A 16184-nucleotide genomic window follows, 5' to 3' on the forward strand; every position below is an offset into this window, starting at 1 on the left:
ACAAAAGTCCTGGCTTGCAGTATTCTGCTCGAATTCATCCCAAAGGTGTTCTGTCAGGTTGAGGTCAGGACACTGTGCAGCCCAGTCAAGTTCCTCCACACCAAACTCGCTCATCCATGTCTTTATGGACCTGGTACACAGTCATCTTGGAACAGAAAGTGCTTTCCACAAACGGTTCCGACAAAGAGCATGAAATAGTCCAAAATATCTTGGTATGCGGAAGCATTTAGAGTTCCTTTCACTGGAACAAAGTGACATCTGCCAAACATCTGAAAACCAACTCCACGCCATAATCCCCCCTCCATCAAACTATACACTTGGCGCAATGCATTCAGGCACCGTTCTTCTGGCCACCGCCAAACCCAGACTCATCCATGGGATTACCAGACAGAGAAGCATGATTAGTCACTTCAGAGAGCATGTCTCCACTGCTCTAGAGTCCAGTTGTGGCATGCTTTACACCACTGCATTCAATGCTTTGCATTGCACTTGGTTATTTAAGGCTTGGATGCAGCTGCTTGGCCATGGAAACCCAGGGTTTGGTGGTCTTTAGCAATTGACTATGCAGAAATTTGCAGACTTCTGCTCCATGTTGACCCACTCTGTGATATAACTTGGCCCACCTCTTCGTGACGAGTTGCTATTGTTCCCAATTGCTTCCACTTTGTCTTCAATGATTTGGAGGGGTGTCCAAATGATTTTGGCAATGTAGTGTATGTGAAAGAATGTTTGTAACCAAGCAGTTCTTAGCCCCATTGACTTCCATAGTAGGATAAAAAAAAATACTATGGTAGTCAATGAGGGTGAGATCTGCTTGGTACATTTATTCATTCAAATATCCTTTGTGTACAGCAGAACAAAGAAATATACAGGTTTGAAACAACTTGAGGGTGAGTAAATGATGACAGAATTTTCATTTTTAGGTGAACTATCCCTTTAAATCACAGCAGAGTTATCATTGCAATTAGCTCTGATTATAATACTAAACTTCAAGTGGCTGGATTGGTGTTTGCAGTGCCCTCTAGCTGTTCCTGAATGTAACTGTTCTGATTTGTGCATGGTTTTAAAAACATGGATTCAAACCTTATTTACAAGAAGTTATGATCTATTATATTAGACTCAAAAAATATATATTTTTAAAAACTCTTTATTGTTCTTACCAACGGTCAGAAAGACAGTGTTGCTTTCCGGTGTGTTCAGGGCAGGTACCGTGACCAAACACTGAACAGAAGAGTTTTTGACGGCAGTGACAGTCAGTGTGCAGCTAGAGTTAAACAGACCTCCCTGTGTCACAGAGCTTTTGTTGCAGGAATTTCCCACTCCATTTACAGACCAGGACATGTTGGGCTCAGGATACCAGCCTATGGCCCGACACTGGAACTCCGTCTGAGTGCCTTCTGTTTTGGTCTGATTTCCTCCTATGATCTCGACGCTGCCACGTTCTGGAGAAGAACAGAACAGAATTATCTCTTCAAACACACACTCTGCCTTAATCACTATTGATTTGTGAGTTCGCTTTAATGACGGTCCAGCCTGTCTTGAAACATGGTCCACTTTAATTAAGAAGTAGATTATTATTGATTATCTGCACTTTGAGATGTAATCGGATAATTTCCCACGGGACAGTGGAACAGGTGAAAACAGTGACTCACAGGTGTAACTGATAACATCTCAGTTTTGTTTTGCCTTGTGCTGCACTTTGTACTTTCTGACAGATCTTGTAAGGCAAAACACTTATAAAAATGCACTAAAGAATAAAGAAATATAAAATATAAATGTATGTGCTTTCCAAACTCACAATTTCCCTACTATATTATAAATGTCCAGTATATTAAATGTTTTATCTTGGTTAAACAAACTTTAAGCGTACCTTCTATTTCATAATTATTTAAAAATATGGGAATGTTACTTTTGAATGTTCTCTGAAACTAGTAACATTTAAACTGTTTTTTAAAAAAGTTAACCAAATGTCCAAAAAGTTCCATAAACAATGTATAAGTGACGTTTTTCTGTTGGGGGTTGAGAACATTATTAGAGATCAGGTCACTTTGAATGAACATTTTATTCTATCAATGTTACTGGAAGAATGTTTCTTCATAACAACCTTAACAGAATGTTCTAAAAACATTTCCTGAGAAATAGAAATAAATTATTGTTTTCTTGTGTATACACTAGAGTAATATTGAAATATAAAATAATATAAACACCAATCAGGCATAACATCATTTATGACCACTGACAGGTGAAGTGAATAACACTGATGATCTTTTCATCACTGCACCTGTTAGTGGGTGGGATATATTAAGCAGCAAGTAAACAGTTTGTCCTCAAAGTCGATGTGTTAGAAGCAGGAAAAATGGGCAAGTGTAAGGATTTGAGGAAGTTTGACTAGGGCCAAATTGTGATGGCTAGACAACAGAGCATCTCCAAAACTGCAGCTCTTGTGGAGTGTTCCCGGTCCGCAGTGGTCAGTGGTGAACTGTCGACAGGGTCGTGGGCAGCCAAGGCCCATTGATGCACGTGTGGAGCGAAGGCTGGCCTTTGTGGTCCAATCGAACAGACGAGCTACTATACCTCAAATTGCTCAAGAAGTTAATACTGGTTCTGATAGAAAGGTGTCCGAATACACATTACATTTGGGACTATTTGCAAATAATATTTGCATAACTTTGCATCAAATTTATCGTTAGTCTCGAGGTTCTTCCCATTAGTGAATAAATACATCTGCTGTTAACATTCAAATTCCTTAATGGTCTAGAGATAGATTTTTTGTAAACTGTGTTGAAGGTCACAGGTTCTAGTCCGCCCTCATATTGTAGTTTTTTTCATTTAAATCAAAGATGTTCAATGTTTGTATATTAAGAGCAGGGACACGTTTGTGCGTATTTTGTTTTGTGATGTCATCAGAAAGAATAGTCTCCGCAACAGCATTAAGCAATAGATAGACACGCTCGTCTGTGTGAAGACTGTGAACAAACCAAAAGAGAGCGTAAACCCCGCCAACTTTGATTTGATTAGCCGTCCGAAATATTTTGGCATTGACGAGCACCATTAGACCTGAGGCAGACCAGACTAAAATGTAACTTTTAAATCTTTTTGCCATCCTAACATACAGACTACTGCATAATGGAGTGCAAGAGAGCAGTGCAAGAATTTCAAATATTGGAATGCAAACACCTCAATGTCTTTGGTGGCTACAGCCCTGCTTTGGGCAATGTTCTGCTGGGCAACCTTGGGTCCTGCCATCCATGTGGATGTTACTTTGACACGTACCACCTACCTAAGCATTGTTGCAGACCATGTACTCCTTTTAATGGAAACGGTATTCCCTGGCGGCCGTGGCCTCCTTCAGCAGATTAATGTACGCTGCCGCAAAGCAGGAATGGTTTGAGGAGCTCAAAAAGTTTGAGGTGTTGACTTTGCCTCTATATTTCCCAGATCTCAATCCAATCGAGCATCTGTGGGATGAGCTGAACAAACAAGTCCGAGCCATGGAGGCTCCACCTCGCAACTTACAGGACTTAAAGGATCTGCTGCTAACATATTGGTGCCAGACACCACAGCACACCTTCAGGGGTCTATGGAGTCCACGCCAACCAACACAATATTAGGAAGATGGTCATAATGGTATGCCTGATCAGTGTTATAAAAGTAATATTGAATGTAATTTGGAGTGGAAGAAATTTGGTTGGAATATTTGAGTTTCTATTGCAATCTTTGACTTTATCTTGTCAACAGTTTGGAACCTTGTTTAAATGTTGCATTATATTCCCAGGAAGTCTGAATTTGGTCATTGTTGTGTAGAAGAACAATTACTCCTGTTATGTAGTTGATAGATGTGTTTTGGTCCACAAGGGTTAATTTAGTGCCAATGAGGGCATTAGTTAGTGAATATAGATTTAAGGAGACAATCTCTGGGAATGTTCTAGCTGCATTTTACGCTCTGTCATGCATAACATTGCTGAGTAATGCTTAAATGTTTTAAAGAAGATCAGCATATGGATGTAGGTGCTGGAACTCACTTAGGCTCAAAGATGAATCTTTAAGCAAGAAGGTAGGCGCTTTTGTAGAGTGTAATTTAACATTCAAACCATGACCAAAATCATTAAGGCTGCAACCTTGCATCTGAGAAGCAGTAGTTTGAACAAAGAGTTTTAATAAACGGACTCCTATCAAATCTGTAAACCCAAAGGCAATCTGTACAAAATGCAACCCAAGAATAAAAACATTCTAATATGCTGATTTGGTGATGAAGAAAGATTTCTTTCCATTTCTATTTATTTCTCTTCTTCTTTCGGCTTTTCCCTTCAGGGGTCGCCACAGCGAATCATCTGCCTCCATCTGGTCCTAGTCCTATTTCTATTTATTTCTATTATATTGAAAACAGTTGTGCTGCCTACAACTATAATAACCATTGTACTTATTTCAGGATTCTCTGATGAATGGAAAGTTTTTGCTATTTTATTTGAACAGTATTTTATTTGAATATTTAAGTTACAAATTAAATTAGTTTTAATTTTGATATAGAGTATATCTCTGGAAAAAAAAATTAATAGAATGGCAGACAACTTTTTCCCCAAATTCCAAATAAAAATATTGTAATTAAGAGCATTTATTTGCCGAAAGCAACAACTGTTCAAAATAACAACAACGATGCAGTGTTGTCAGACATCGATTAATGGAAAGAAAATAAGTTCATATTCATTTTTAAACAACACAATACTAATGTTTTAACTTAGGAAGAGTTCAGAAATCAATATTTGGTGGAATAACCCTGATTTTGAATCGCAGCTTTCATGCGTCTTGGCATGCGTTCCACCAGTCTTTCACGTTGATGTTGGGTGACTTTATGCCACTCCTGGTGCAAAAATTCACGCAGCTCGGATTTGTTTGATGGCTTGTGACCATCCATCTTCCTCTTGATCACATTCCAGAAGTTTTCAATGGGGTTCAGGTCTGGATATTTGGGCTGGCCATGACAGGGTCTTGATCTGGTGGTCCTCCATCCACATCTTGATTGACCTGGCTGTATGGCAAGGAGCATTGTCCTGCTGGAAAAAAAACAGTCCTCAGAGTTGGGGAACATTGTCAGAGCAGAAAGGAAGCAAGTTTTCTTCCAGGACAACCTTGTTTGTGGCTTGATTCATTCGTCCTTCCCAAAGACAAATCTGCCCGGTTTCAGCCTTGCTGAAGCAACTCCAGATCATCACTAATCCTCCACCAAATTTCAAAGTGTGTGTGAGTCACTGTGGCTTGTAGGCCTCTACAGGCCGCCGTCTAACCATTAGACGGACCAGGTGTTGAACAAAGCTAAAAAAATTTGACTCATCAGAGAAGATGATCTACTCCAGTCCTCTACGGTCCAGTCCTCATGGTCTCTTGTCAGCCTGGCTCTTCTTCGCTTCTCATTGATGAAGGGCTTTTTTCTAGCTTTGCATGACTTCAGGCCTGCCCCTAGGAGCCTGTTTCGAACCGTCCTCGCCAAGCACTTCACCCCAGCTGCCTTTTGCCAGTCTTTTTGTAGGTCACTTGATGTCAACCTACGGTTGTTGAGTGACATTCAAATGAGTTGGCGGTCAGTCGAGAGTCGTTTTCGGCCCTCTCCCAGTCTGTACCTTTGTTATCCCCAATGTCTGCTGCTTGACCTTGTTCTTATGAACCGCCGTCTTTGAAATTTTAAGGATGGAAGCAACCCGACGTTCACTGTATCCCTCTGCCAGTAAAGCCAGAATTGAACCCTTCTTTTCCTCACTCAAAACTTTTCTTTTAAACTTTTGTGGCATGGTCAATAGTTATTATTTGATTCCAATTACTTTTGAGGTACTACTAGCACTGTTTTTGCCATCAACAAAAGTGTTTTTTTATACTTTTCCTTATTAAATAAGATATGGTTCAGATTTTGGTTCATTAGATTGAGGTACGCCTGTGTTGGAATTCAACAGACATTGGAATGGAATGGCTTCCATAATTGTAGAGATGCTGATTTAAGACGAAATTGCAATGGTCACTTAATTTTTTTCAAAGCGGTATATATATATATATATATATATATATATATATATATATTATGCTGAAGGTGTGCTGTCTGGTATCAAGATGTTAGCAGCAGATCCTTTAAGTCCTGTAAGTTGCGAGGTGGGGCCTCAATGGATCAGTCTTTTTTGTTCAGCACATTCCACAGATGCTCGGTTGGATTAAGGTCTGGGGAATTTGGAAGCCAAATCAACACCTCATACTCATTGTGCTCCTCAAATCACTGTTAGCATTTAAAATTAATTAATGTTAATAAATATTTCAAAAGCAATTTGAGTCTTGTGTGATTGACCTAGTGAAATTAAGTTGATAAAACTTATTTTTTTAGGTGTTACCTATTTAAGTAATTAATTTATGAAAATATAATACATTTAAAGTGGAATGCAGTGAAATTAAGTTAGACTAATGTAAATAATAGGATTGAATGAACTCAAATTAGTGAAATATGTGTGATTGACCTAGTGAAATAATTGTTTTAAGTTGATCCAACTGTTTGCTTGTTTACAGTGTGGTACGTGTCAAAGTAACATCCGCATGGATGGCAGGACCCAAGGTTTCCCAGCAGAACATTGCTCAAAGCATCACACTGTCTCCGCCGGCTTGCCTTCTTCCTTTAGTGCATCCTGGTGCCATGTGTTCCCCAGGCCAGCACGTACACTCACCCCGGCCATCCATGTGATGTAAAAGAAAACGTGATTCAGTAGCTTGTGTGTTTGATCGAACCACACGGGCCAGCCTTCGCTCCCCACGTGCACAAATGCCACCCATGACCCTGTCGCCGGTTCATCACTGTTCCTTCCTTGGAGCCCTTTTGATAGATACTGACCACTGCAGACCGGGAACGCCCCACAAGAACTGCAGTGTTGGAGATCCTCTGACCCAGTCATTTAGCCATCACAATTTGGTCTTCATCAAACTCCCTCAAATCCTTACACTTGCCCATTTTTCCAGCTTCTTAAACATCAACTTTGAGGACAAAATTTTCACTTGCTGCCTGATATATCTCACCCACTAACAGGGGCCGTGATGACGAGATAAACAATGTTACTCATGTCACCAGTCAGTGGTCATAATGTTATGCCTGATCTGTGTGTGTGTGTGCGTGCGTGCGTGTGTCTTTTCGCTCTCATCTAGCACTTTCTGTCATATCTTTATAATCCAAACATTTTCCATACTTCAAACATACTCCATACGTCATTTGTTTAAGGTGTATCACAGTGGCATGATCAGTTGAAATGAGTCACAACAGAGCTTCAGATACTCACCTTGAACAGACAGTGTGGCCACCTGACTCTCTCCACCCAAAACCTGACAAGTGACTTTACCAGCATCATTTCTCTGCACATTGCTTATTGTAAGCTCCCATTTGTAATTTCCAGGCGTGGTGAAATTTGTCACAGCAAATCGCTCTGTGCTGTTCAGCACCCCAGATCCCTCTATAATGGTGATAACCAAGAGTCCATTGACTGTCCAGGTCATGGCAGATGTGGCCTGAGTTGAGCTGCAGTTGAACCGAGCCTTCGAACCACTAAGCACCACTGCATTCAGAGGCTGGAGCTGCACATCAGCAGACACTCCTGTGGGGAATTTGACAAGAATCAAATGATTCAAAACAATTCAGCAGAGTTATTTAGATCCAGTTATTAAAGCATACTTTCTTGTTTGTTTGTTTTGCTCATCATAAATCATTTTGGTTACACTTAATTTACAGAGTCATTTGTCAGAGCAATTATACAATTACTGAGTAATAGTAATTATACAAGTACTAAGTAATAGTAATAAACTACATGTACTTACTTTATAGTTAGGTTTAAAGGGATGGTTGCATGCGATTTCACTTTTTTAACTTTAGTTAGTGTGTAATGTTGCTGCTTGAGCATAAACAGTATCTGCAAAGTTACAGCGCTGAAAGTTCAATGCAGACGGAGATATTGTATTTTAAAGTTATGGCAGTTTATTGCCTAAAAACGGCCGGTTTGGACTACAACGAGGACTTCCTGGGTTGGTGACATCCTAAACCCTTGCTAGTCACTGCAGATGTGACTTCTGCCCGTAATGGTAAGGGGCGTGGTATTTCTGGACAACCTGTGCCTGTGCTGTGCTTCAGCCAATAAAAATACATGAAACTACATTTGGCCATCTAACCGATCGAAGTCCATTGTGTTTTTCGGAGGGATGGGCTTCATAGAAGCAGGAAGACAAAGGAGGACAATGGAGACAGCGGTGTGGAATAACAATATAAAATATAAGAAAAATACAGGGTTTTTAGAAAAAAAGAAAGTATTAAGACATGTTATACTGCGCCCCATAAACACAACCAAGCCTAGAAAAAAAACACGACTGTGTTTCCATTAAACAGATTTGTGCAAATCTCAAGCTGCATTTTTTAAACGTTGATAAAAAACTATTGCGAAATGACAGCGTTTTTCATTAAATGTTATGTAACAAACAAATATTCCTCTTGCAATAAGTATTTTCAAAAATCATGGCAACAGATGTTGGGATGTTCACATATATCGCAGCCACCGTACTAGCCATTATTTTTACTCGAAGGGAGCTGCCACGTATGAGGTGTTTCTGGGTATTTCTCCGGCTTTAAGGTTTTGTAAATTGTTGCATTTCCTTGTAAGCACCCGTAAACTCCTCTTATCTTTTAATAAAAAACTCTGCCTCATCTTTTGTCCAATCATGTACCGCTTCATCTTTAAAGAATGATCAACTTTTATGTATGTTAGGTGTCTTTTTAATTAACTGAAAAATCACCTCATGCGAGCGTAAAAACTTTTCTGCCATAACTGGGAGTTTTCACCCATTCCATTGGTAGTATTTTCAACTCGCAATTTTAATTTTGCGCAATTTGGAGGGTATGGAAACACGGCTACTGACAGCCAATCAGAATCCATCCTGCTGCAACAAGTTGAAGCATTTAAAGTGACAGACAAGCACATGCTTACAATCAACAGAACGATAATGTCCGCTGTGTGGTTGCCAGTTATCTTTATATTGAATGTTCTTGATGTGAACAGGCCTTAAAATGAAAGAAACACGCTGAATTTTTGGGACTTCAGGCTTATTCACCGTATCCCCCAGAGTTAGATAAGTCCATACATATCATTTTCATCTCCGGGCACAGCTAGCCTAGCTTAGCACAAAGACTGGAAGTAATCTCTATCTAGCCTACTGCTCAAAAAGTGAGAAAATATAACGGCAACATTTTCCTATTTACATTTTGTGATGTGTATTTACATTGTGTACAAATCACAAGGTTACATGAGACACAGCCAGCTTATAAACCTATACATACTGGGGACTATATTCTCAAGGCGAAGCACTGCTCTACTTCTGCGGAGTGATTTGCTCGCAGCCAGGGTTGCCATATTGGGCGGGAAATTTCCCGCCCAATTGGGTGGTTTCGCAATCTATTTTGCGGGAACAAATGGGTATGGGCGGGTGGATAAAAATTGGGCTGGTTTTGGATCAGTGCGGCGGGTTTTTTGTAGCCGAAACACCGGCACTTCAGATCCTTCTTCCTGCGACCCTCTGTTCAACAGGCAGCAGTCTCACTCACTCACACACACACTACAGGCTATACATAGCCTACTATATGACCTGGCTGACGTGCTTTGTGATGGCCCGCCATGCAAACTCCATCTGGTCCAAAATGCAGCAGCTCGAGTTCTTACTAGAACCAGGAAGTATGATCATATTAGCCCAGTTCTGTCAACACTGCACTGGCTCAATATTAAGCATCGCATACATTTTAAAATCTTGCTTATTATTTACAAAGCACTAAATGGTTTAGCTCCACAGTACTTAAGCAAGCTCTTAACACATTATACTCCATCACGTCTATCGCGGTCTCAAAACTCTGGCCAGTTGATAATACATATCTAAATCAACTGCAGGCGGTCGATCCTTTTCCTATTTAGCACCTAAACTCTGGAACAGTCTTCCTAGCATTGTTCGGGAAGCAGACACACTCTATCAGTTTAAATCTAGACTAAAAACACATCTCTTTACAATGGCATACACATAGAACATTTTTAACTTACATTATTCAAATCAACTGACTGATTGTTAGGGTGCATTAACTAGGTCAGCCGGAACCGGGAACACTTCCCATAACACCTGTTGTACTCGTTACATCATAAAAAGAGTGGCATCTACGCTAATGTTAGTCTCTCTGTTTATCCCGAGGTTTACTGCAGTCGGCCGGATCCGGGCCGTGTCCGGATCGGATAGTGGACCTGGACATAACAGCTCATCCTGGACTGTCTGCTGAGCCCGTATCAATTTGCCTGACCGGCACTTCATCCTCAAGAAACTGTCTCCGGCGCAACGACTCCGATCCTTCAAATATTCATACTCTCGTGTAATCAACACGTCATCCTCAATAAACCCGTCTCTTGCGTGATACCCAGAAATTTTGAATGTTCCGATCTAATATGATTTCTGACCTTTGAGGTTGCCAGAATAATAATCATACACTGTTTGATAATAGGCTAGAGGAGAACTGGCACCCCTACTGAGTCTGGTTTCTCCCAAGGTTTATTTTTCTCCATCATGCCCTGATGGAGTTTTGGTTTCTTGCCACTGTCGCCTTTGGCTTGGCTTACTCAGTTGGGGACAATAAAATTATGAAAATTATTCAAAGTTATTCAACTAAAACAAAATGAATTAATTAGGTCTTATTTAATTCTATAAACTATAATAATGTTCTGCCAACATTGTCGCTATATAATAAATTAAAATAAGCTTATAACATCTGTACAGTCAAAATTAGTTGCAATATTGTCCTGTTTAACACTGTGTAGCTGCTTTGACACAATCGTCACTGTAAAATCACTATATAAATAAAGTTGATTGATTGATTGATTGATTGATTGATTGATTGATTGATTGATTGATTGATTGATTGATTGATTGATTGATTGATTGATTGATTGATTGATTGATTGAAAAAAACGATTTTGCCACACAAATCGTGTGCTGAAGGAAACAGCCATCCCATTGGTAGTACAGACAGGACAGAGTGGATCACCTGCGGCTGCGGTAAGTGTTCCGTTATGTTTTTAGATGACTAGCCTAACAGTGCCATTTGCTAGATCTAGTGTAACGTTATTGACACTATTACATGAATAGGGTAATCACTACTGCTCCATGTATCCCCTGTAATGTTAGTATTGTGTTGTCACGAATGCGCTCTGTCACAGAACACAAATGAGCGGTGATATATGTAATTCAATGTCTTGTCTATCCGCTTCCAACGTTTGTAACTCCTCATCTGTGTATTCTGGTTCAAAACGATATGGTTCTGGATTTTGGTTTGATACCAAGTAAAAACCTCTGACAATTCTTCATAGTCAGCCTTGATCAACAGTCACGTTGGTTACTAGCTACCTAGTCACGTTGGTTTTGTTGACGGAAGTAACAACGGTGCTTCTCAGGTGCTGCGAGCAAATCACTCCGCAGAAGTAGAGCAGTGCTTTGCCTTCTGAGAATATAGTCCCCAGTATGTATAGGTTCATAAGATGGCTGTGTGTAACCTTATGATTTGTACACGCTGTGACTATACACATCACAACATGTAAATAGGAAAATGTTGCCGTTATTATGTCACTTATTGAGCGGCTAGCTGGAGCCGTTTACCTCCAGTCTTTGTGCTAAGCTAGGCTAGCGGTGTGAGCGTCAGGCAGAGTTATGGGATGCAACGGAGATAAAATATGTATGGACTAATCTAACTCTGGGGGATATGGTGAATAAGCCATTATAGGTCATTATATTTTAGACCTTCTCTTGGTTTTCCCTCTTTGTAATGAAACAGAGGTGCATTAACAAAGAGCTGAGCAGCAGACCGTTGTCACAAGGGCTATATCATTAAATGTGAGATTTTGAGTCAAAAGTCCAAAATAAATCACACAATTTTGTGTGCGAGTAAAATGAGCACAAATGTTTGTTTTTTTCTAGCAGTGAGTTTTTAATCAGTCCTTCAAACTGTTTTAAAGTTTGTTGTTTGAAATGTTAACAATTTACACAATTTCATAATTACATTTTCTTTTTTTCAATTTAGCTTTTTAATGGTAGGTTTCATATAGTGTGAAAAAATCATATATTAAGAAAATATGGACTGGAACAAAGTGTGACAACTTGCCCCGGTCTGCATTCCCATTGAAATAGTTTTTAAGATTTCACTCATTTCAATTACTTTTCCCCAAAAACATTTTTTACTGGAAAACAAGGCAGAAATACTGGAAGTGATTATGAAAACTCACCCATGTTGATCAGAAGAAAAAGACCCAGTCTGAAAAAATCCATGTTTCCTTAGTTATCGTTACACCAGCTTCCTAAAATAAATGCGCACCATTGTGAAACAGGCTGGCCAACTGTTGGGACACAACCCTGAAATTATTAATGTTCATTTGATTGTCTTCAAGCATTAGAAATTCCTTGTGTGTTTTTGTTTTGTTTTGTTTTGTTTTGTACAGTAGGTGTGTCTTTTTCATGAACAATGTGTGCAAATATCTTATTGTATTATGAGGTAAACACAAATGTGTCATAAATGTCCAGAAATTCAAGTTATTTAAACTATCAAGCTTTTATTAACTTTTCTGCTCAAAACATTACTAATATTACAATGTTGTTGTTGTTTTTTTAATCTTTATTAATTCATCTCTCACAAAATGAACTTCCTGAAGGGATTACTGATATATATTACATACATACACGGGGTGATTGGGACACGTTTTGCCATTGAGATGACTTGGAAAAAGTGTCCTAATCACCCTGAATTCATCCTACATATGTGCTATTGCACACAAGTCTTTTGGTCTTTTACTACATTATTTGTTCAGTACACACCCTAGAACAGATATTACAGATTTCAGATTTTAAAACACACCCTCCTTTCAGTGAACTTAAAAGCTGTTCAAATTCAATATCTTGAGCAACAACACATACCTTTTAAAAGATTCCATGGAATTCAATTAATCCAGGAAAATATAGAAACGGTCCTTCGTCAGATCATCTTTATCACCTGTCGGCCTACACAGGGGCCAAAGTCTAGCAGGCTGCTGACCGTCATGTTATCAAAGACAGAGAGGTAAGCCTCTATTACATCTCCATGCAGTCGAAACCCATCGAGCCTGTCTGCTTTGCATGTGTCAGCAGATCTCGTGAGGTTCTGAAGTCACGCTGACATGTCAAACGAGGTGGCTCTTCTACCTGAAAGATTACCTTTGGGGTGCGTGAGTCCACGGACTGTTTGGGTTCATGCAAGGCTGTGTTTGAATGTAGTTGATTTAAATCCTCTGAAACAGACACACCCAGTTTCACAGAGAAAAAAAAAAAGTTTACAGTGTCAACAGCAGTCACTCCTGCAGCTCAGCGGATTTATATGTCAAGTCTCCATCACTATATGTGCAAAGAACTTCTACAGGTGATGTTCACATATATAGACAAAAAGAAAACCAGGATATCTCTGGGTATTGAGCAACTGTGTTTGTTTAGTTACCTGGGCATCAGCTGTGTGCATAGTGTACAGAGAACGACATATGCAAACAGGTAACAATGACGTAGTCAGGCCTGACACACATATGAAACTACATGCACTGAGGCTCCAGGGAACATTGTATTTGGTTTCTTCCCCTACTACAGAAGAGACTGACAATAAATCAACTCAGACTTTGACCTGACTGGGTTTGTCCTACCAGCTCAAGCACTGGGATAAAAACAAACCCAACCCTTAAAGGGGACATGTGATTAAAATCTGACTTTAAAGAGATAGTTCACCCTAAAATGAAAATTAGCCCATGATTTACTCACCCTCAAGCGATGCGTTTGTGAAAATAAAAACATCCATTTGTGTCCCCAACCCAGAAAATGTGAAAAAGACCAACCCAGAAGCTTTGTTATGGTAAGCCTTTCTCAGCACATGCCAAACTAAAATCATGTGACATTGGCGAGCCGTATGAATCTATACGCTGATTCATGACTGTTTGAATCTTTATTTGAGGTTTGAAAACAAACGCGGAAGAGAAGACAATGCTGAATAAAGTCGTAGTTTTTGTTATTTTTGGACCAAAATGTATTTTCGATCCTTCAAGAGATTCTAATGAACTAACTGATGTCACATATGTAAATCGTCACATATGTCACGATTTAACGATGATGTTTTTATTCACTTTCTGGGCATGGACAGTATAGTGTGCATACACTTAGATATGCTCTCGGACTAAAATATAAAATATCTTAAACTGTGTTCCGAAGATGAACAGAGGTGTTACGCGTGTGGAACAACATTAGGATGAGTCATTAATGACCATAACCGTTTAAAAATGAAAGAAGAACTATGCTATCTGTGAATGTGATCACGATATAGATGATAATCAAAACCATGTCGAAGTGTTGTTAGTATTTGGCGGAGAATCCGATTGAGGCAGTAACTGTGTGGAGAAGGGGTGGAACGCAGCAGCTCATTTGCATTTAAAGGCACATGCATGAAAACAACATGTTCTTGACTGTAGTCAGAAATAGGTATTTACAACATGGATTTATAAAGGATCTGTGAGGTATTTTAAGAGAGTGGCAACCTCCCCTAGTTTCTGTTGAAGCAGAAGTAACTTAATAGTAACTATTAAGTAACTGAATACGGAAGTAACTTAAATTGCTAATCATCGACTGGCCACTAGAGCTCCAGGCTCCAGAAAGGAGCAGAATCTCATTGTCATATAAAACAGAGGCGGATTCAATAGCAAGTTATAGATGAAAGAGAGTTTATTCTCAGAACACAGCAACACAAGAGAATAATAAAAATAATTTGTTACATTTATACAGAGCTTTTCTGGGCACTCAAAGCGCTTTACATAGAAGGGGGGAATCTCCTCAACCACCTCCAATTTGCATCATCCACTTGGATGACGCGACGGCAGCCATATTGCACCAGAACGCTCACCACACACCGGCTGATTGGTGGAGAGGAGACAGAGTGATTAAGCCAATCAGTGTATGAGGATTATTAGGAAGCCATGATGTACAGGGGCCAGTGGGCAAAGTTGGCCAGGATGCCGGGGTTAAACCCCTACTCTTTATGGAAGGACATCCTGGGTTTTTTAACGACCACAGAGAGTCAGGACCTCGGTTTAACGTCTCATCCGAAAGACGGTGCTCTTTGACAGTACGGTGTCCCCATCACTATACTGGGGCGCTAGAAAACACACAGACCACAGGGTGAGCGCCCCCTGCTGGCCTCACTAACACCTCTACCAGCAGCTACCTGGTTTTCCCAGTTGGTCTCCCATCCAGGTACTGACCAGGCTCAGCCCTGCTTAGCTGCAGTGGGAAACCAGTCTTGGGCTACAGGGTGATATGGCTGCTGGTTAAGAATGGTCAGAAGAGCTGACAGACTTTGGTCCAGGTGGCGCAGGGACACAATGGGCGACCAGTAGTGATGGGACATCTGAAGTGAGGCTCCGGAGCTTGTGTCGAGCAAAAAGGGCCGTTCCAGATGAAGCCCCGTTTCGAGGCTTGTATCGTTTCCGTGAAAATCACGTGACGATGACAAACGAGGCCTCGGTTTCTGTTGAATACGTCATTGCTTCATTCTGAGTATCGCTTCCGGATAAAAGTGGTTCGAAACCTCGCACCTCTTGTGGGGTTTGCAGTAGGCGTTTGCATTGGTGTTGAGGTGTTGGTTGTACGTAGTAGCGAGTAGTAGCGAGTAGTAGCGTGTTTGTTGTAGCATAGTTATCATTATATATCATAGCTTGTAGTATATATTACATTATACTTAGTTTAATAGATTATTAGAGTAAATTATACATAGTTCAGTAGATTAATATATATATTTATATAATAGTGTTATTATTTTTTCTATTATTGTTATTATTATTATTACTATTATTGTTATTGTTATTACTATTATTATTATTATAAGACTAGACTGTATTAGGGAAAGCTTAGAAAGTTAGTCTAGTACAAACGTTATAGGCAAACCCAGAGGCCTTTTTGTCCTCCTTACAATGGAGCCATTACAAATGGAATCTATTAGTGTAATGACGCTTAGGCATTTACGTTAACCTACAGACTTTCAAACATGAACATTTCATTTATTAATATATATTCGTGTCAAAATGGCATATAAACATCTTTTCCTA

The 16184-nt window shown here is 39.8% G+C and overlaps 1 protein-coding gene and 1 pseudogene across 3 annotated transcripts in view; both read right to left on the reverse strand.

Annotated features, from left to right (window-relative positions):
* The window catches only part of igsf5a (immunoglobulin superfamily, member 5a), a 30284-nt gene extending 16988 nt beyond the window's left edge, over positions 1-13296 (reverse strand). For 2 of the 3 annotated variants that reach the window (XM_067433314.1, XM_067433312.1), the window contains exons 1-4: positions 12991-13296; positions 12306-12377; positions 7299-7610; positions 1161-1442 (exon numbers count right to left, since the gene is read on the reverse strand). In XM_067433314.1, coding sequence (XP_067289415.1) covers positions 1161-1442; positions 7299-7610; positions 12306-12348 — 637 coding nt within the window. In that variant the 5' untranslated portion in view covers positions 12349-12377; positions 12991-13296. Of the gene's footprint in view, positions 1-1160; positions 1443-7298; positions 7611-12305; positions 12417-12990 lie in introns of all 3 variants that reach the window. The other variant, XM_067433313.1, reaches the window with a different exon arrangement.
* A 1995-nt stretch (positions 13297-15291) lies between these two features.
* LOC137063208 (5S ribosomal RNA) lies at positions 15292-15408 on the reverse strand (annotated as a pseudogene).
* Between the last annotated feature and the right edge of the window lie 776 nt (positions 15409-16184).

Source organism: Pseudorasbora parva, chromosome 23 (assembly GCF_024679245.1).
Source record: "Pseudorasbora parva isolate DD20220531a chromosome 23, ASM2467924v1, whole genome shotgun sequence".
Taxonomy (NCBI): domain Eukaryota; kingdom Metazoa; phylum Chordata; class Actinopteri; order Cypriniformes; family Gobionidae; genus Pseudorasbora; species Pseudorasbora parva.